The sequence below is a fragment of the Scatophagus argus genome, chromosome 8, assembly GCF_020382885.2.
Source record: "Scatophagus argus isolate fScaArg1 chromosome 8, fScaArg1.pri, whole genome shotgun sequence".
NCBI lineage: Eukaryota > Metazoa > Chordata > Actinopteri > Scatophagidae > Scatophagus > Scatophagus argus.
In genome coordinates, this window is record NC_058500.1 from 707501 (window position 1) to 730000 (window position 22500).

General features: G+C 46.9%; 1 protein-coding gene across 2 annotated transcripts in view; it reads left to right on the plus strand.

Annotated features, from left to right (window-relative positions):
- kcnd1 (potassium voltage-gated channel, Shal-related subfamily, member 1) overlaps positions 1-22500 on the plus strand; it is a 44305-nt gene that overhangs the window by 2326 nt on the left and 19479 nt on the right. Inside the window, exons 2-4 of one of the 2 annotated variants that reach the window (XM_046397307.1) lie at positions 4321-5537; positions 7727-7972; positions 9897-10609. In XM_046397307.1, coding sequence (XP_046253263.1) covers positions 5382-5537; positions 7727-7972; positions 9897-10609 — 1115 coding nt within the window. In that variant the 5' untranslated portion in view covers positions 4321-5381. Of the gene's footprint in view, positions 1-4320; positions 5538-7173; positions 7529-7726; positions 7973-9896; positions 10610-22500 lie in introns of those variants that run through there. The other variant, XM_046397308.1, reaches the window with a different exon arrangement.

Consider the following 22500-nt stretch of genomic DNA (forward strand, 5'->3'; position numbering starts at 1 on the left):
ATCACAAACATGTTTTCTGCTCCATTGATCAGTGATTGGAGACATGCAGTTGTCCCGTTATTGATCGGCTCACGTGCAGAACAGAGCGGCGGCAGCGGGAACATCCGTCACGTCAGCAGCCGAGCGGGTTGTGTTTGTCTGTTTCTGCTCAAATCACGTGACACATCATGTCTGAGAGAAAGATGGGAGAAAAATTCATTTTATGACAAGAACTCATCATTGGTGTGACAATCAGCTGAAAGGCATTTTGGTCGTAAATTATTCATTTACGTCAACACACTTTGTGTATTTCTATCCACAACAAACCATCAAAAAGTCCATTTATTTTGCTACCGTACGACACTTTGTAGATTAAATGATTTATGCAGATAAAATTTGTCGCCAGTCATGAAAATCATTGTCATTTGAAGATCGAAAATCTTATGAGATGATGTCATAATTCACTGAGAATGAAGTCCTCACTTTAGAGCTGTGGTGATGAGTTCAGGGACGGCTTCGTAACATCCGCCATCGCAGCTGGAAGGGCAGCCGGAAGCGCTGGCCTCACTCCATGTCTGCAGGAAACACAGACGTACGAGGACTCACATGCTTTACTGGAGTAAAAGTACTGAGACCACACTGTGAAAATACTCCAACGTGCTCCTCTTGCTGACACAACATCCCATGAGACGTCTGTCTCCTGGTCCTGCTGCTGCTCGTCCGAGCTCCTTCCGGTCCTGCTCCTGCTTTAATCTCCAGCAGGGCTTCGTGTTGCTCATGTGCTCGCACTCTGGCTGTCCTGCCAGAACCAGTCGAAGAGGTTCTTTCAGAGGACGAGGAGAGTCTTCCCCTGAGCGGTCGGCAGGAAATCCACTGACTCGGGCTCGGCTCTTCCACAATAATAACCATAAAGCCAGCAGCCAACAGCAGCCATTACTGACAGCAGCAGCAGCTCGGGGTGAGGGGAAACGCTGATCCCAGAGCTGTGGATACAAAGCATCATGTGGACGCTCTGAATGTCTGGTGTTCACTCAGAAACACATGATGTCAGCAGGGACTCCCACATGAGAAGACGGACAGACGGCTGGACGGACGGACAGACTGACAGCCAAGGAATGATTTTACACACTTTATCAAGTGCACGTGTGGAAAATTTAAAATAAATCAATAAATCAGTAGGACAGACTGAGATGATCACAACGGACTGACGTGTGAAATGAAGCATTACTTTTCATCCTGAACAAAAAGGAGCAAAAGCACTTTGGACAACAAGAGTCTGAGTCCTCTCAGCGCCCCCTGAAGGCCACAGTGTGCATTACAGCCACAACATGAAACCGCATGCTGATGATTCAGCTCTTTTCGCAGCCTGACGTCAGACTGGTTTCACATTCAAACAGGTTTGTTTGAATAAACAGACATCAAGTGAAGAAATGATGCAGCATGTTTGGACTCCAGATTGAAGATAAAGCCAGAAAACACTGCAGCACCAACACTGGGCAGATGGAGGCAGAGTGTGTGTGTGTGTGTGTGTGTGTGTGTGTGTGTGTGTTTAATGGTTACCGAGGCAGGCAGTGCAGCTGAAAACAGAGAAACCAGTCAGGCCTGCACTTTCATTCATAATTCATAGAGAAAAATACACTAACTGGAGTCAGGCAGGTGTGTGTGTGTGTGTGTGTGTGTGTGTGTGCGGGGTTTGTAGGTTTCACTGGGGACATTTCTGCTCCAGTTGAGTTTAGTTCGGTTGGCAGTTTTTTAAAAACAGAATAGTATGATCTAATATAATAGAATATACTGTAGTAGTACTGTAATAGTACTGTAGTAGTACTGGGACCTGTGAGGTTACCGCCCTCCCTCCTGCTCCCTGTCACCCACTGCTGTTTTGACCACCGTGAGCAGTCGCAGCTTTTCCGATGGTTTCTGATGGCGTTGTGTCCTGTAGTCGTTTGTCTGCGCTGACCTTTGGTGCCGGACTCAGATGAACCCAGATGGACCCAGATGGACCCAGATGAAAACCAGCAGCAGACTGCGTACACGACGTGACGACGCTCGCGGTTCTCCTGATTACTGCAGCGCTGTAAAACCTGCTGTTTCACATGACGCATGTGTCGACGTCTTTAACACCAGAGTGGAATCATGTGTGACTGGAGTTCTGTGCTGTTATTGGCTCAGCTACAAGATGCACTGCATGCTTCAACTGGTTTCATAGGAAAAACACTGAAAAATATTATGAATATGAAAGATGGAGCAGCAGCCTTTGATAAAATTAAATGAGCACCTTCAGATATACAACAGGCCTGGTCATCAGCAGGACGTCGCTTCAATCACTCATTAACACACAGAAAAACTCAGCGAGTGAACATTTTAATTCACAGTCACACGTTTTGTGAGTTTTGTGACCTTGTTTTGTTGTTTCTGTAAGTTTTTGTGTACTTTTATTTTGAAATCTCTGTACTGGAGGTACAGCATCCTTCTCACTGGAAGGTTTCTGTGAAGGTTTTCAACACCAGAGTCGTCTCTGATTGGCTGGTTGTTCGGGATGTTCCGTGTCTACTGACTTTTGTCCACATAGCGTAAATGTGTGATTCTGCCTCCAAGTCAAAGAGCTTCATAATTTGGTCGTGTTTCAGGTATCATTTAGTTTTAATGTGTTTTCACTTCAGTTTTAGTCTGTGAAATCTTGTTAAGTTCGCATCATTTTGGTCCGCCGACCTTCGGCAGACAGGAAGGCATTTTTAAGCATGTGGACGTCACTGCTGTCCACAAACATTTGGCCACGATGGGGATGTTTGCAGCTGTCAGTTTCGACATTTTTGGGTGAGTTTGCTGTGATTCACGCAAAACGTGAGAAAGGAAAAGTTTCATTGTTCCCACTGTGGACTTCATGCAATAAAGCAGCGACAATAACTTCTCATCTGACGACGAGCAGCTTGAGACGACACTTTATTGCTTATTGAATGAGGAACGCAGAGGGAGAAATAAAGAGCGAGAGGAAGTGTTGTCCCTCAGCAGGCTGAGGACGCGCTCGTCATAAAAACATGTTTAATAACCTGCAGCTTCAGAGCCGAAACGCACCAACGAGACGTCGACGCGGCGAGTCCATCGGCGGAGGACGGACTCAGCCCGTCTCTGAGACGTTTCTCACCTGCTTTATGAAGAAAATCTTTTGATTTCTGCTTCAATAAAAGCAGACGGATGACATGCGATCAGCTCAAGGCAGTTTGAACATTAAAGGTTAAAGTTGAGTTGCAGGTGCAAACATAAAGTGAAAAACATGGCTGACAAAATGCTGTGATGACATCACATCTGATTTTATGCACTTTTAAATGGATCACAATGTTTCATTCAATACAGAAAATAAAACTCTTCCCAGAGATATTCCACGTTTTTCTTCATGTTCACACGTACTGAGCGTGTAGCCACACCACGGATTCATCCGCCGCTGAAAATAGTGCCCAGCAGAGGTTCAGCAGGAACCAGTGGACTGACCTTTAAACACTCAGATGCTAGTGAGGGTCCTCCTTTATTTCCTCTCCCCTCCCTCCCCTCCCTCCCTCCCTCATCCTGCTTTATTTCCAACTCCCATTTAGCTTTTGTTTTTCCAGTTTATAACCTCGTCCTTCTCCTCTCGTCTCCCTTCTTTTTTTCTCCATTTTTGGACAACTCAGTTTCCCATTCCTGTGATCTCCCTCTCTTCCTCATTCTTTTCTCATGCTTTGCCTCCCATCCACTCTCACTTCTTCCCTCTTCTTACTCATCCTCTCCATCTTCCTTCCATCTCTCCTCATTCCTCCTGCTTTCCAGGTTTTCTCTGTTCCCTTCTTTTTCCTTATATTCTCCCTCAAATCTATTTCTCCTCTCTCCTCCCTTCCTGCTCCTCTCCTCTCTCCTCTCCTCCCTTCATGCTCCTCTCTCCTCCCTTCCTGCTCCTCTCCTCTCTCCTCCCTTCCTGCTCCTCTCCTCTCTCCTCCCTTACTGCTCCTCTCCTCTCTCCTCTCCTCCCGCTCCTCTCCTCTCTCCTCCCTTACTGCTCCTCTCCTCTCTCCTCCCTTCCTGCTCCTCTCGTCTCTCCTCTCCTCCCTTCCTGCTCCTCTCTCCTCCCCTCCTGCTCCTCTCTCCTCCCTTCCTGCTCCTCTCCTCTCTCCTCCTCTCCTGCTCCTCCTATGTTTTCTGTTTTCCTGTCCCTTCCTTTCTGTTCTTTCTCCTCCTTTTCCCCCTTTGCTTTAGCTTCCAGTTTTTCCCTCCCATATCTCCCCTCTCCTGCTGTTCCCCGTCGTCTCCTCCTCTCCTCCTGGTTTGTCTCTCACTCTCTGTCTCTTTTCTGTTTGTGTGTTTTTCTGACAGGACGGCCATACATGGACATGGAGTCGGGACGGCCCGATGTCTCCTCCTCGCTGTCCGACACAGAGCTGCCGTCTCTCCACCTCTGATGCCCCACCGACCGACCGACCACGAGAGAGAGAGACAGACAGTGAGACACAGAAACAGATGAAGGGAAATTAGAGAGGGCAAAACAGCAAGCAAAAGCAAAACGTGAAAGAGAAGAAGAGGAAGAGGGAGGCTGCACATCCATAATCTCCACAGTGGAGAAACACTTAGAGGGAGGGAGGCAACGCAGCCGATTCTGTCTATCCTGCAACTTCAGGAGCCATCATCACAATTTAATAAGAATTTGAAAGGCTGCAGCGCTGCAACAAATCAGGCTTCAGAGGGAGAAACAGCGGGCGAGAGACACAGACAGAGAGAGAGAGAGAGAGAGAGAGAGAGAGAGAGAGAGAGAGGAGGCTGCAGACATTTTAACACTTTCCTTCCTGGATTTATAGCGTTCTGATGTTTGTTGGAAGTCCCAGCTGCAATAAACCTGTGGCACCAATATCAGAGAATCACTTTATTAGTATTTTACACAGACTCTGCTGGTCTAAGACTGCTGAGATTTCAAGAAATTAGGTTTTTCTGTCCAGAGAGTCTTGGATCAGAGCAGATCTGACATTCACCTGCAGTCACCTGCAGTCACAAAAGCAGGAAATATTCTCGCTGACTCCTGAGAGCTTCCAGGTTTTAAAAGTGTCGCCTTGCAGGTCAGGAGGAGCCCTACTTTTATTTTGGAGGGCAACAGGACGGCCCCATCGCTACCCACCAGAAGGACGTCAGAAACTCGTCACAATAAAAGGCAGGCGACACACCTGGCCGATGCTCTGGCTTTCCTGCTGCTCTACAGCCTTGTTTTCATGGCTTGACACCTGACTGCCATCTGACCCTTCCCTCCCTCCTCCCCCTTCCTCCCCTCCAACATGTCCGCCCACCTCCTCTCTCGCTGCCACTCAGTACTTAATTAAGACATTTACCTCGAACTCGTTAGCTTCACCGCCCTCTGAGGTCAGAATTCGACTCTCTACTGATGCAAGATGGCGGCTGGTGTGGCAACATGGCTGCCATTTGCACGGGCCGCGGCAGTGGGTTGGCTCCCGTTGGCCAAGAAGACGATGCCAAAACCTCCTGTGGACAACTCGTCAAGATCCGATGAGATCCTGTACGTCAACGTCAGCGGGGTCAGGTTTCAGGTGGGTGCTGCTGCCTACTGAGCATGCTCCAAAGCACAGGCCATCAGTTTCATACGTCCCAGCTTTCAAGCCCAGGATCCCTGATAACAATGTCCAAACTAGACGAGTTATAGTAAGAAGTTCCCAGACGCGTGAAAAGGTCAGAGGAGGTCAAAAACCCAGTGATGATATTGATGACCTGTTTGTCCAATCAGTGCCTTTTGGCGTGTGGTGACTTTTGACCTCTTCAGACCAGGTGTTCCCACACCTCACTGTTTGGTGATCGTGCAGGAATTAGTTTTCTGTAGCAAGGAAGAAAGTAAAGTTCAGCACATGTGACTTCACATCCTGTCACACATGCGATGCTGGGTAGAAATGTCCTACATAAGGGCACTTCTCAAGGACATCTTTTCTTCAAGCGAGGCGTAATTCTTTTAAATTGACATTTGATGTCACGCTTCCTTCATGTAGTATTTTCCAGCTCCGTACATGTGCTGCACTGCAGACCCACAGCATCTGTCAGCAGCACTCAGTTAGAGTTTCATTTTGCCTTAAAGATAAATTGAACAAACTGTTGTCTTTCTTTCATTTTAACTGGATTAGCTGGACACTTTCTGTCCGCCTGGAGCTGTGAAGAGAGGAAGAACAACTGAAAAGCTATTTGCTCATCAGCAGGTGTAGGACCAGCGACGTCTATCCGATCAACACATCTCACTGACACTGAAGTGGTTTTGTGTCCTTGTTGGTCCAATATGCCGTCATTTCAAGGTCAAAGTAATTTTCTCCACCACAATCTTCACCACAAAGCTCTGCTACAGTCGCCATGGACTCAGTCTTACAATCGTATTCATTTTTAATGAACCAGAGTATGTCAGAAGTTATTATGAGCCTGGACGGCAAACCAACTGCTTAAAATAAAGTCAGTGAAGAACTTTTTGGAGATTCACGTTTCTCCTCACGTGCTCCAGCTTCCAAGGCCAAAGGCTGCAAATCCTGTACGTCTAATCAGCTCACTGATGTGCATTTGGGCTCAAATAATAACAAAATGGCTGCTCAATAAAAATAGACTTTGGTGGCTTTCAGGAGTCAAGCAGCACCAAAGTACTTTCTGCTGCGGTGGCAGAACAAGAACTCGTCAAGCCGGCGACCTCATTCTTAAAAACAAAATGCAGCAGCTTTAAGTATGTCTAGAAATACAAACAAGAGGCTTACTTTTTATATGGACTGCCAAATAGTGAAATGTAAGCATAAAGTTGGCCCTACTTCACTTTTGCCGTCAGTGACGCTCCGGCGGCCCCGTCGTGCTCAACATCTCAGTAACTTTCAGTGTTTAACATGTGGAGTACCGTGCATGTTTGCTGTTAAGGTGTCTGTCATATTTGGCCTTATTCTCATGTATGATCATTTCAACACCATGATGAAAAAAGCTATTAAAGTCCTAGACTGAAAATGAATTTTTGCAGAGAAAACATGTTTTGACATGTCCACACATTAGCCAACATTAATTACCAAAAGATAAATTTACCCTCATAACCAATGGGTGAATCAGAACGAGCTCAGTGTCCAGAATAATCAAGAGAGAGCACATGTGGGCTCAAATAAAATACATTTATTTTACTCACATTTAATGAAACATAAAAAGACAGTCAAGAACACAATCCAACCCAACCAAACCAAACTCACTAGAACTGGAACCTCCAGCCCACTTTCAGTAATCAGGAGTCGATTTAAGTGTGGCTCGTTCACCTGACACACCTCTACAGGTAAAGTGGGCGTCGTCATCACATATGGGCTAGCATTCAAAACAGACTGTGAGACAACCAGGTCTGCTGCGACTGGCTAACAGCTAACAGAGCTAACTAAGAGCTGACGAGCTCTGGAGGCCTTTAGTCAGCAGGTGTGACCTCCGAGGGCTGCAGAGAGCCCAGGTTACAGGACTGCAGTGAGCTTTGGCATCACCACACCTGGATAACAAACCTCCCTCCTTCCTATAATAACATATGAGCGGAATGGTGAGTGTGTGAGAGCTCAGCAGGTGTTAAAATAACATGAACAAAAAGTCTTCCAGCTTTCAGCCTGGAAAACAAGTTCAACAGCACAAACTGAATGTTGCTGAATGACCAAACTGTTGCTAACAGTTTGTAATTCTAACTGTATCTCAGTTTTCAAGTGGAAAAGAAATCATCTTTTCTATTTTTTCATTTCTGCAGACGTGGAAGAACACTTTGGACCGTTATCCAGACACTCTGCTGGGCTCCTCTGAAAAGGAGTTTTTCTACAATGAGGACACGCAGGAGTACTTCTTCGACCGAGACCCCGAAATGTTCCGGCACATTCTGAACTTTTACCGCACAGGGAAGCTCCACTACCCGCGCCACGAGTGCATCCAGGCCTTCGACGAAGAGCTGGCCTTCTACGGCATCGTGCCAGAGATCATCGGAGACTGCTGCATGGAGGTAAGCCTGCAAATCAAAAAGAACACAACCAAACCAAACCGAATCAGACCAGACCAAACCAAATCAAACTGGACTGGACCGGACCAGACCAAACCAGACACAATCAAACCAAACAAGACCAGACCAAACCAAACCAAACCAAATCAGACCAAACCAAACCGAATCAGACCAAACCAAACCGGACTGGACCAGACCAAACCAGACAGAATCAAACCAAACAAGACCAGACCAAACCAAACCAAACCAAACCAAATCAGACCAAACCAAACCGAATCAGACCAAACCAAACTGGACTGGACCAGGTCAGACCAGACCAAATCAAACCAGACTGCTACTTAGAGGTAAACCTGTTGCCTTCTGATGAGTGCTAAGAAATTCTGCCACCTCAGTGGACGCTACGCAAGTTAATGATTTGCCTTAAATGAAGACATAATGTTAATGTTAGCGTTGATGGAAGCACAAAGCTAACCTAAAGCTGACCAGTTTAAGTAGTACATTTTAATCTCGCAAACCAGCTAAAATGTTGTAGCAAATCATAGCAGTCCAGTGACTTGTTGGACGTGGATTTGCTCCAGCTGTTGTTGGTCAGAAATGGTTTTAAGTGGGCAGACTTTGTTGCAGCTCAGCACAGTCCAGTAAAGGACCTCTGTTGTTCGATCGCCGCAGCCTTTGTAGGTTATAATGATGTTTAACACCTGCGCCGTGAGCGTATGTGGATGCTGTGACTTTCCTGGAGGAACAGCCGATTGTAATGTCGGTAATTCTGCTGCTGCACTCATTAAGTCTCTTTGGAGAAAAGCGTCATCAGCTAAATGACTAAAGTGTCAAAACACTGATGGATCTGAGGGGGATTGCTAACCAGTGCTGCTCTGAAACTCCATTATAAAACTCCAGCTCGTTAAGACTGCAGCGATGAGCCCCCTGAAACACCAACAGCTCAAATGCAGTCTGATTTGGCTCTTTATCACCACTGATTTTGGCAGTTTCTGTAAGTGATTTCTTTAACAAGTCGTGAACAAGTTCCCAGCTTACTGTCTGAACAACAAATCAGCCACAGAGCTTCGTTATATTAGCATTTGTCATGTCAGCCTTGTCTTCAGGAACTTTAAAAGCTTTTTATCCTTGTTTTTATAACTGGCCTGTCCACTGGCTCATGCATGGATCATTGTCTTTAGATTTGTTCACAAATATCGATTCTACTGTGAGAGGTTTTAATTTCTGGGTTTCTTTTTCACCCGCTCAACACTTCCCCCACAGTTTCCTATGGAAAACAGTTTTTCTTTTTATTCCTGTAGTGATTTCACAGATTCTGCTTCTGTTTGTCTGCATCTTCAGTAACTCAAAGCATGTGTGTTGTCGACCGAAGGCTCTGAGGCAAAACGCGTCAGCGACGGCTGCTGTTTATTTTACTGCTACATGTTTGCTGTCGGCTAACAGCTAACAGGAAGGGCTGCTAATCCTGCTGGAGTTAACACTCATTCAAATTAAGCAGCACAAAGTGAATTATTGTTGGGTCTCAGTCTGTATTTAATGTCATCAGTCAAACACGACGTTAACAAGGCTGGTGATCGGCTAGCACCCAAAGCTAACATGCTGTCGCGATGCTGAAGCAGATCTTCAGGTGTTGCTTATGAGCAGCCGAGTGTGACAACCTGTTCACATCCCTGCTGTTGTGTTGTTGTGTTGTGACCTTACAATAAAGCGTGAACACGTCCATGTAGAAACAAAGCGATTGTAATGATGCATTTAATGACTTGTGGGACTGGGAAGGGCTCATGTTAACCAGACACACTTTTGAAATGTCCTGTTCTGAATCTGTGACTGCATTTCTTTCTTCTGAGTGTTTTTGTGTCTGTGACTTAACCATTGTGAGTTTATCTTGGACAATCTGGTCTTCTTCTCCCTCCTCCCCCTCTTTGTGAAGGAATATCGAGACAGGAAAAAGGAGAACCAGGAGCGTCTGGCAGAGGACACTGAGGCCAACGAGGCGATGGACGCCCCCCTCCCTCCTCACAGCACCTCCAGGGAGCGGCTGTGGAGGGCCTTCGAGAACCCCCACACCTCCACTATGGCACTGGTCTTCTACTACGTCACCGGCTTCTTCATCGCCGTCTCCGTCATCGCCAATGTGGTGGAGACGGTCCCCTGCCGGCCTCCCAAAGGCAGCGTCAAAGACCTCCCCTGCGGGGAGAAGTACCAGCTGGCGTTCTTCTGCATGGACACGGCCTGCGTGCTCATCTTCACCTTCGAGTACCTGATGCGTCTGTTCGCTGCGCCCAGCCGCTGCAAGTTCATGCGCTCAGTGATGTCGGTGATCGACGTGGTGGCCATCATGCCCTACTACATCGGCCTGGTGATGCCCGAGAACGAAGACGTGAGCGGCGCCTTCGTCACCCTTCGGGTTTTCCGCGTCTTCCGGATCTTCAAGTTCTCGCGTCACTCGCAGGGTTTGAGGATTTTGGGCTACACGCTGAAGAGCTGCGCCTCCGAGCTCGGCTTCCTGCTCTTCTCCCTGACCATGGCCATCATCATCTTCGCTACTGTCATGTTCTACGCCGAGAAGGGCACCAAGGGCTCCACCTTCACCTCCATCCCGGCCTCCTTCTGGTACACCATCGTCACCATGACAACACTGGGGTGAGTTAACATCGGTTTAATGTTGTGTGCTTGCAGACTGTCGTGATATCTGAGGCTGAACAGGGCTTATTTTGTTACCTTCGCCATGGCAACAGAAACGCGTGTTCCTCTCAGGCTCTTGGCTGAAATCGTTGTGTTGTGTGTCGGGACATGGACGTGTCAGTATCATTGGTCACGGAGGAGAGTTTTACAGTCTGTTTCCACCATGACAAGAGATGAAGTGTGAACAACCCGAACTGTGTGTGTGTGTGTGTGTGTGTGTGTGTGTTTTCTTCCCACTCGTTGATTCTCGAGTACGATGGTGTATCTTCACCGTGCTGCCGCCCACACACACTCACTGCTGCCATGTGGATGGAGAGAGAGAGAGAATGTGTGTGTGTGTGTGTGTGTAAACACTCACCCTGCAGCTCTCCAGCACTGATCTATTATCTGCTGTTCAAAGAGCCTTTGGAAACATCAGAAATAGAGAGTGAGTCAGGAATCTGCCATGAGCTCCGACTGAGCCGACCACACTGCTTTCACACACACACACTCTCTCTTCTCCATATGACTCTGTACTCCTACCTGTCTGTGAATGGAGCGAGATACAGCGTGAGTTCAAAGGGTGTGAATGGGAAAGTGTGAACAGTTTGGGGCTGTAGTAAAACCTCAGTGGTGTTAAACTCCATCGAGCTGTGAAAAACGTTGTGGAGCTTTGGTTCATTCGTTCATTCTGCTGTTTCGTCAGTCCGAGGTCTGAAACATGTAAAGGAGGGATCGTGTGGCGCAGGGTTTAACCCTGAGGGTCTCCAGGTGAGCCGGGGGTGGAGGTCACCTGATCCTCACCGGTCGGGGTCGCTGCACTACCTGCCCGTATGTGCCAGGCTCAGGACATACCGAATGGATGGAAAACTTTGGGTTCTTATTGGTTCTTATTATTTCTGACTTTTCACCGACACACTGTGTGGTTTATCAATAATAAAGCGTCAGGAAGACCTGAACCCCTTGATGTTTGCCCCAGAGGCTAAACCGCAGTTGGATTCTGAATCAGTTTGTACATCTTATTGTGAAAGGCCGTCCTCACTTCCTGTGCTCTCAGTGTTCAGGTCCATTAGTTATAAGCATGGAGAGGCCTTTAAATGGATTCTCCAGGCAGCAGAACAGAACCCAGGCTTTTACCTCCCCTGCCTCCCCCTCCCCCTCCCCCTCCTCACCCTCCTCTGCTCTTCCTTCTGCTCTCTTCCTCTCCTTCTCTCTGAAATAGGTTTCACTTTGAGATTTGATTTGATGTGTGGTCTCTCACAGCTTCTCAGGCTGTTCCAGTAAAACACTGATTTCATTGATTGTGTTTGCATTGATCACAGGTATCCAGATATCACAGATGTTGTGAGGGTAAAGAGACGCAGAGTCCCGTCTCGAGTTTGGGTTTGGACTTCTGTAAACCTGCTGAAGGCCGTTCAGTCCGGTCACCAGTTTAGCCTCGTCTGCAAAGCATCTGTAAACGCTGAGGATCTCTGAATGTTCGACTTATTCACTGTGAAACACTGCAGCAGGAACGAGACGAGCGCCTTCAAACAGCAGTCGCACCTGAGGCTGAACTAGTTTGTGTGTCTTCCTACACGTGAGACGGACAGCAGTTTGTCCAGTCCCACAGCTTGGAATGAAGCAGCAGGACCTCAGGGTCATGATTTGGCCAACAGGGACGTAAATGAACTCCATTTAAGAGTGTGAAAAAGAGATGATGATGATGATGATGATGATTGTTTTCAGGTCGTCCGTCCATCCGTTCCAGTCTGGTGAATGTGATGTCTCAGGGCTCCTTGAGGACGCGAACGTGATGAGCGAAGCGTCCACGTTCTCACGTCTGTAGCTTCTCTGCAGAAGCTTGGTAGTCCACCTCGGTCTGATTGGTTTGAGGCTTCAGGTGACCACAGACAGGATAGGAAACACCTGAGCAGCAGCAGAGTCAGCAGCGTATGAATGTCAAGTCTTTTGTTTCCTTTAATGCTTTCTGGTTTTAATGGGGACTTTTATTGTTCTCTGTTTTAAAAGTTGACAGCATCGCGATCAACTTTCATGATCATTTATTGATCAAGTTCACACCATCAAACCATTTTTTTCCTTCCTCTCTGCTCTGTGTAACCTCCTCCCCCACCTCCTCTCTCCTCTGCTCTCCTCCTCCCCCTCCTCCCCCACCTCCTCTCTCCTCTGCTCTCCTTCTCCTCCCCCACCTCCTCTTCTTCCTCCTCCTCCTCTCCAACCCCCCCACCTCCGCTCTCCCCGGCTGCAGTCCAATCCGCTCATTTGTTTCTCTTTCTTCAGTTTGTTATCATTGTTTTTCATCTTGCTGCTTTTATTGCTTTGCTCCTGTGTTTTATCGATGTGCAAATAAACTGGGAGTGAAATCATAAACCTGCTGCAGCACCTCCATAGGCAATATATGAGCTCAGAAACCTAATCTGCTGCTCTGCCAGGACAACATGCCGACCGTCTTCAGGTGGTCTGATTAAAAAACCTCTCGGCTGAAGAATTAATAGTTCATTTTCCATTAACAAGCTGAAGTTATCTCACATGCGACAGCAGAACAATAAATTCTATCCAATAGGCATTAAAAACTCAGCCATGTTTGACCCCATTTCCACCTGCTGTTATCACCTGTAGCCTCCCGCAGGTGTGAGCGCAGCACAAGCTTTAATGTGATCAGATGACTTTAGTTCAGGCCACATCTGGAGGTGGTCTGACTCCTGCCTGCAGTCTGATTCATCTGCATATTTGGACAGAATTGAGATAAAGAAAGCATGAAAGAATGTTTGTTCATATGAGCTGTAAAGAGAAAGAGAAATGAGTCATTTCACTAAATCTGCAAAGTAAACCCGCTTGTGTTCATGTTTGGTAAAGAGAGACTAAAGCGTGTCGTTGACGGCTAACCAGCTGAGCTCTGAGTGGAGGAAGCTGCTGCAGCCTCTTAGTGTTGAGTCCGTTTCACTGAAGCGTCTGCGTCACAGTGCAAACTGCTCCACAGCAGGGATGCGGTTCAGCTCACTGAGGGGGGGACTGCTGGCTCAGGAAGTGATCTTTCAACTCCACCTTGTCCAAAACATCCCGGGTACGAATGCTGCCGTCTTGTTCTGGTGACGTCCTTTGGAGTCATCGGTACATAATCAATAAAAAGATGTAGAGGTTAGTTCATTTTAAGCCGTCCTGTCCTGTCCTCACGAGACAAGCGCCTATAAGACCAACTTTAGTGTCCTGCCGGTATGCTTTGTGCTGCTGCAGAGCACTTTACCGTCGACATTATTTATAAGAACAAGAGGGGAAGCAGCCATTTCCTCTTAGGAGCAGGATGTATATGAGCCTGAGAGCGAGCAGCAGGCGGCCTTATAAAACAGTCTGGATGGAATCATAGACCATCTCAACGCTTGGCTCACACTGTTAATGTTTTAATAGAGAGAACAGAATAGATGGAAGGAGGGAGGGAGGGAAATGCAAAGAGAAAGAGGAGACACAAAGGAGGAACAGGTAGAAGCAAATGAATCCAAATCTAATCAGAGACAGGCAGACTTACAGAGAGAGCTCCTTGCTTTATTTCATCCATTTCCTGTGTGAAAAATCCTCCAGCTGACAGGATGGCGCACAAAATGGCTGCTCCATCGTGGAGCTTTTATTACAACTGCTTTGCAGGACGTCCGTGCTGCAGTGCGGAGATGCAGTCGGTGAGCTTGGCTTTTGGTAACAGTGATAGTCTACTTTACTTTACTTTCCAAAACCACAAAGTGACGTTTGTCTGATCGGCGTTTCTGTTTGTGTACATGCTGTGTTCCCTCAAATAAAAACTGGTAGTTAATAAATAAATAGGGTCACTGCAGACGTGTGTGTGTTCAAGCCAAGCCGTGGTACAAGTACAAGTGCAAGTGCCAAAAGACGGCTTGGCTACATTTCAGTGGAAGTTTTCCTGCAAATGTTTCACAATAAATGCCTTGTTAAAAAAATAAGGGCTAGAGGGATTTTAATTTGAAACAGATACAGGAAGTGTTTGTATTAGCAGTATATTGCACGAACCTTCAACAGGAGCAAACAAGGCTTTTCAGACAGAGGAACTTAAAGGAATTTAAAGGAATTAAAGGACCTCTTGCTTCATATGAAGGTCTGGTTCTGCAGCAGGTGAGACACATCAGGTCCTCGTCACCAGCAGCAACATAATCCCTCAGGGCCAATGTGCACGTCAAAGTGTCTGACCACATTATTGAAAGGATCCCGACAGAGAAGAAACTTTATTGCTTAACCAAAAACAGCAGCAGTCATTTCAGCCCACAGGACGTGGAAGCTGCCGGTCTTCAGCTGCCTCCACTGGCTCAGTCCGTTTGTCTTATTGTGTGGCTGATTCAAAGGCTTGTCAGCAAACCTTCTGTTCCTGCTGATCACTTAGAGCCCAAATATGCAGAAAGGCCCGAGATTAAAATCACCAGATCAACACCACATTCTGCACATCCCACTTTATAACATGAAACTTATGTGTTTATAAAACATCTTTAAAAAACTGTCTTTGTCAAACTCATAGGCTTTATGAAACCGTTCATACAGAAGCTGAAAAAACCCACAAGGAAAATGTTGATCTGTTAGGAGAATTGAATAAGACAGAGAGGCTCCGTATTCTGCAGAGCGTGAAGAGAGACTCCACACAGACTCGTAATCACTGTGTACATTAACATATAATGAATAAAAAGGGAAACAAGAGATTAGAAACAGAGTGGAAGAGCAGAAGTGCTGCGGAGATAAAAGAACAATTAGAAGTTAGTGTCTTAATGACTTCAGTGCTTTGATTTTCATCTTTACAGGCCATCAGCAGCACAAACTCCCATTAAACCGAGTTTTCATCTGCAGCCTACGTGAACACAATTAGCCTCGGAGGGATTCATGAGTCAGGTGCTTACTTCCTGCCTCAGTGATTGGCCATGAAACCTTTTAGACACAATGTACTGCAGTGTTCATTATTCCCTGTGATCCAATGGATCTAAAGTTGTTGTTGTTGTTGTTGTTTGTATTTCACTTGAGTATATCCATTTGAAGCTACTCCTCTAGAGCCATAGGAGTCATCCTTATGACGAGTACATTGATCGACAGTAAATTTAGTGGAATGTTTTATCAGGTTTTATTTTGAAAGGGTCATTTCCTCTTAAACAGTTTAAACGCCTCAGATGAGAAGGAGAGAGTAGCTGAGTGCGAGTGTGAAGACATTTCATTTCCTGTGGATTAATCTTCCTCTCTGTTTTTAATGTGGACAAACTGGAAGTGAACTCACCTCCAGAGTGATGAGGGACAGCGAAACCGGCGTCATGTGACCAGCAGGTCGAGGTTTTGCATCTATGTGACCGTACATCTATCCTCTCCTCCTAACCTGTAATGGAGTGAGCGCCGCCACAGATCCATAATGGGAGAAACCAGTTGCGGAGGACTTGTGAGGGGCCACAGTGTGAAATGATCAATAACCTGTGATCGATCGGGGCTGGCAGCCGCTCTGTAATGAGTCTCTGATCTATGCTGCTGTAGATCTACGCGGGGGGTTTGGAGTGTTCCCAAACTCCGAGCGGGCAGCAGATCTAGAGCTGCAGATCTGTGGCAGCACTAATGACTGCATGTGTGGGTTTATTTTCAATTCCGTTTCCAATTCTAATCAATATTATTCAAAGGGAAATAAGCCAGAGATCAATTCATGTCAGTGATTTTTTTCTTATCTTCTTTCTAAATTGAATTTGTGGTTAGAACAAACCGACACAGCAGTGCTCTGAGCTAAATGCTAACATCGGCATGCTAACGTGCTCACAGTGGCTAAGCTAATGTGTTGATGTTTAGCAGCGTGATGTTAGCTAATTATCAGTTGTGCGGGTGTTTGGTCTGGATGTGCAGTCTGAGGACTGAACTCTTCATGGACCAGCTGACGGACTGAAACGGAACCGGATTGTCATGTGACTGAACTCGTTTACCCACTGCAGGAAACGCCGATTCGCAAGTCGTTACTTGGCAGTCGGTGTTTACAGAAACGAGTAGCGATCACCATGACGGTCTCATGAGGTCGCTGGGATGTTCGCTCCTCCAGCAGTCTGCATTTGGTGACCTTTGACCTCTCGTACTACACGACTGTGTGCAGCAGGAACAAAACCTTTCCTGCTGACCTCACTGAAATAACAGTTTAAATCAGATTCTTCCTCCTGAGGCATGATGGGAATGTGTGTTATGTAACAGGCCACACGTAGAATTTAATGGTGCATGCACAGGAACATGACATTTACCACAGCTCAGGTCACCGTGCGACCTGGTAATTATGAGGGTATGCTAATGCAGACGGGATGCTAATGAGGAGGCGCAGGCACGCTGCAAGACATGTTTTCTGACACACAAGCTCCAGTGTTGACCAATCAGGAGTGAATATTGGGCTGATCCCAGAGATGATCATGGTGATGTCTGGTCTGATCACATGATCTCAGGCTCATGGTGAACACCAGCTTTCTTTGACTGCAGCTGATGATTCATCTGCTGATTATTTTCTCCATGAATCCACTGATTGTTTGCTTTGTCAAACTGGTGAAACTGGTGAGAAATGTGGTCCCACTGAGCCAGAGGCCAAAGTGACTCCTTCACAGAGTTTGTTCAGTCCAACCAACAGTCCAAAGCTCAACATGATCACAAACACATTCAGAGGATTCAAACCATTCAGAGGAAAAGCAGCAAAGCTTCACACCTGAGCGGCTGGAACACCTAAATCATCATCGCTGCGTTTTGTAAACTCTCGCTGTTTCGATTTCCCGCTCCTCCATGAGCAGGACTCGACCAGCGCGAGCTTTGAGACAAAAATACATTTACCCAGAAATGAAGGCGGGGCAGCTTCCTCAGCACATAATAACGGTGAGGTTTTAACGGCTTTTCGTGCAGCTCCTGCTTCTCTGAGGCTTTTCTCTTAAAGTCAGTGACCTTTGAAGCAACGTTCTGCATGTAATGACGTTAATGTTCATTCGTGCAGAGAGAATGAACGTGTTTGTTCCCACCTGCTGCATGGCGTCCTCACACAGCACAGCTGCCGCTGAGCTCCTCTTGTGGACACCACAGTCGTCTTTCCATATTTAAATCCTGTCGCTCTTTTCTGATAATTTGTTACTTAAACCAGCATCTTTTACTCACATCACAGCTGGAAAATAAGAAGTAAACGGCCAGCGTGTGTGGAGTTGCAGGTGCAGCCATGACAGTGACAGGCCTGTGGACTAAACCGTTTCAGTCCTGTTTGAAGTACAGACAGTCAGTTAGGAAGCGCATGTGGGTTCCTCAGGGCTCCGTTCTCGGGCCTCTTCTGTTCATCTGTGGGATCCCACACATGTCCACCAGGTCCAGTAGATCCCACACCGACACTCAGGAAGTGAATTCAACAAATCAGCTCGTCCACTTAAAGATGAATTTGAAATTTCTGTCTTTGGACAAGAAGGATTAAAGTCAGAGGTAACGTAAAGAGCACAAAGCAAACTGCTGACGTGGTTTTAACATCAACATCAAGACAAGATTACAAGCTGACACCTGGAGAAGATACCAAGTCTCAGATCCCCACTGAGACCAGGAGACCACTTTTATACCTTCTCGATATCTCACTGGCTTTTCTGTCCTCTGCAAAGCACACACACACACACACACACACACACACACACACACACACATACACACACACACACACACACACACCATCAACGCTGTCCTTCAGTTCGCCAAGAAAGTAATTTATCTTGTTGCAGTGCAATTAGGAAATCCTTGTTTCACCACAAATCCTGCTGACAAACACACACACACACACACACACACACACACACACACACACACACACACACACACACACACACACACGCACACACACAGACAAATCAAAGTCAAATAAATTTTTCTCTAAAGTTTACGGCTGTGGTCTCTTCGCTGCAGTAAAAGTACCATTATAGCCGTGTACAAATACTCTACAAGTAACATCCTGTGTTCAGAATCTGACCTGGCAGGAGGACAGAAGTCCTTCAGACAAACAGCATCTTCTCCTGCCTGAACCCACACATGAAGCACAGCGAACAAACGCAAAGTTTCAGCATGTGGAGTGAAGAGTGTGTGTGTGTGTCTGTGTGAGTGTGTGTGTGTCTGTGTGAGTGTGTGTGTGTGTCTGTATGTGTGTGTGTGTCCTAGTTTTCCTCATGACTGGACGCTCTGCAGGGTCCATCTATCTGTCCTCACCTCCTTCTTTTGCTCTTCTCCCCTCCATGCTTTCTTAGCTTTCCTCCCTCCCTCATTGAGTTTCCTGCCCTCCTCCTCATCTCCTCTCCTCCTCCACTCCTCATCTCCTCTCCTCCTCCTCCTCCTCCGCTCCTCATCTCCTCTCCTCCTCCTCCTCCTCCTCCTCTCCTCCTCCTCCTCCTCCTCCCCTCTTCTCCTCTCCTCCTCCACTCCTCATCTCCTCTCCTCCTCCTCCTCCTCCTCCTCCTCTCCTCTCCTCCTCCCCTCCTCTCCTCTCCTCCTCCCCTCCTCTCCTCTCCTCCTCCTCCTCCTCTCCTCCTCCTCCTCCTCCTCCCCTCTTCTCCTCTCCTCCTCCACTCCTCATCTCCTCTCCTCCTCCTCCTCCTCCTCCTCCTCTCCTCTCCTCCTCCCCTCCTCTCCTCTCCTCCTCCCCTCCTCTCCTCTCCTCCTCCTCCTCCTCCCCTCCTCTCCTCTCCTCCTCCTCATCTCCACTCCTTCTCTCCTCCTCCGTCTGGGCGAGCGATGCTCAGATAAACGGATAAAAAGACGAGTGAGGCAGAGTGAAGGAGGAAAGAACTTTTCCTCTCATCAATTATTTCCTCTCAGTGTCTGAGTGCATCCTCCTCCTCCTCCTCTTCTTCTTCCTCCTCCCTCTCCTCCTCTCATCTGTCCTCTTCTCTCTTCCTTGTCGCTTCTCTTTTCTCCTATGTTCTTGCTACTCCTCCTTTCCTCTCCTCTTCCTTCTTCCTCCTTTAATTTCCGTCATTCTTCCTCCTTCACTTATTCACCTTCCATTTCTCCTCTGATACCTCCTCTCCTCTTCTGTTCTGTTTTTCACTCCTCCATCTTTCCTCCTCTCATCTTCATCCCATCTTTTATTAATCTCTCCTCACTTTCGCCTCTCTGTCTCTCCTTGTTCCTCCTCCTTCATTCATCTCTTTTGTCTTCTCTTCTTATCTTCCATTTTGTCTTTTCTGTCCTCTTTCAGTTTCCTTCTCCTCTTTCCTTTCCTCTCCCCTTCGTCGTCTCCTCTTCACGTGAGAGCATCTGAAACATTTAACACACGTCATGTGATATTTAAGCGCACACACACACACACACACAGATGGATTGTTTCAGTCACGGGTGTGTGTGTGTGTGTGTGTGTGAAGTAAAAATAAACACTGAAATGTGGATTATGCAAAACGAACAAATAAAGCACATTAGAGACGCTCTGAAACAACGTGAGCCTCCTCTCAGCGACAGACCGACATCAGCTAATAACAGAGAGGGAGGAGGAGGAGGAGGAGGAGGAGGAGGAGGGGAGGAAGGAGAGAGCGTGGGAGATGGAAATACAGGAGAAAACGAGAGGGCGGAAAACAGGAGGAACGAGGCGTAGAAAGAGAGAAAAGAGAGAGAGAGAGATGTGGAAGCTGGACTGCGAGGCTCCCCGAGGCCACAGGAACCAGATCTGACACACGTCTGTTGGTCCAGAGCTGCTCTCAGGCCTGCGGTGGTTTCAGCCACAGACCAGTTTCTGATTCCACTTTAAAGTCTGTTTGTATTGTGATCATTTCCTGTGGCTGTTTCACAATAAGGCTCCAACACAACTTGTCTGAAAACAAAAGGATGAAATCAGCACTTAATATTCAACTGGTGAAACCTCCTCTTGAAGGGTTTTTGAAGTCCAGTGTCTCCGGGGGGCGCCGTGTGACGTCTTACAAACGTCCTCAAGTGATGTCGGCTGAGTCGGCGTCGGGTGAAGTTTGAAACCCAAACGGATCTGCTGGTGTGGAGTCAGAAGGAAGTGAGCTGACCAGAGTTCAGCAGCTGATCCTCATCATAACCGTGTCACACACAGCAGCCAGAGAGCTGCATTGTGGGTAATGTAGGCTGTGTGGAGTCATGAAACACAACACAACTCGCAGGACGTATCCCTCCGCCAGCTCAGCAGAGAAACTCGACCTGAGTCAGTCAGACAGCTGAAGCTTCACCTGAAGTCGTCTCGTTTCAGACTGTGTTCAGGTTCCACCAGAGGAGGGAGAGACGGCATCATACAACATACGAACGAGCATCACATTATCGGATCCTTTTCCACTGTAAAACCTCAGAGACTGTGTGTGTGTGTGTGTGTGTGTGTGTGTGAAACATTTATGTAGGGTCTAACTCCTTGTGGCCAGAAATAGAGAAGGAGGAGGAAAGAATAAGAAAGTACAAGAGCTTCCTGCTCATGCGTCCTGATTGGTTCCAGAGTCGGTCCATCGTCGTGTTGTGTCACAGGGTCACGACAGAACCTTACCTGTGCATTGTTTCATATCCAGGTGATAGAAACTGTGTTCCTGAGGAGGACTGTGTTCAGGACCAGGGACATAAGCTCCTCCCCCTTCATGTTAGCACATGGGACACGGGCCAAACTAATCAAACTAACCAAACATCAAATAACTTTTTCCCAAAGATGGTTTAGTTTCAATTAGTTATTTGATGCTATTGACAGCTGAGTGCTGCACCTGATTGGCTCAGACGGGTGTGTGGGCGGGAACTCGATCCGCATTAAGGCTTCGTTAAACTATGTGGTTCTAGCTGGCGGCGTCGGTCTGTGGAGGACGTTTTGATTCCAAACTGGTCCCATGTGGAATATTTTTACTCTCGTCATTTTGTCCTCTTGGTTCGATTCCCTGTCATGTCGTGAAGGGTTTCATCTGCTGAGTGTTTGAACTCTAAATAACTACTCCTAATGCTGAAAATAGACTGAGTGACTCTGAGTTTTATTTTCTGTTTCCTCTCATTGTGATGCCACTTTTCTGTCTATACCATCTGTCTGTTTTTATGTCTTACTGTAATTCAGATTTATTTTATTAAAGGATCGATCAACGAACTTAAGTCCCATATTTGCACCTACTGACCTAATGAACATGAACAGCGAGTCTGCTAAGTTTCGTAAACTTACTGAGAAACAAACTCACAAAATGTCCAGAAAGGAAATGTTCTTGCACCACCTTCTTGTCCCCGTCAGGTTGTGGTGCAGCTAACTGAGCTAACAGTAGCTGTAGCTACAGCCAAAGGTAACCACAGCTAGCAGAGCAGCGAGCCCCTGTATGGAGCTACCTTTGAACAGTCTGCTTTTCAACACATGCTGAGCTTCTATCTGAACTGAATAATTAGTTCTGAGATATTATTTTGTGTTCTAGCAATCCACACGGGTCACACAATGCCGGATGATTCAGTTCTTGACTTTTCTGTCTGAACATTTCATTTAAACACCTTTTTTGTGGAGAGGTAAAATAATCCAATAATCCAATCATGTACAAGAACCAAACACAAAAATAGAAAAGTTTCCAGAAATACGTGTGTCATCATCTGACCAGCGAGGGCGAACATCCCTGTCAGTATTTTAAGATCCATCAGTCAGTCTGGGAGTGACAGCAGCTCCCAGCTGTGTGGACGTGGACCCGGAGACATAAACGAAGGACAACGAAGCAGACAACATCATGTAAGGAACCTGAGGAAAAGGAGACGAGGAGGCAGGATTTCAGCGGATCTCCTTCACCAGAGGAAGAGAAAACATGGAACAACCATCCCTCCTCCTGCAACTTTCATCATCAATCCATCAATTAAACATGGCCATGGATTACACTGCAGGGGACAGGAGGGGAGGAGGGCATTTAGGAAAAGGCAGAAAAAGG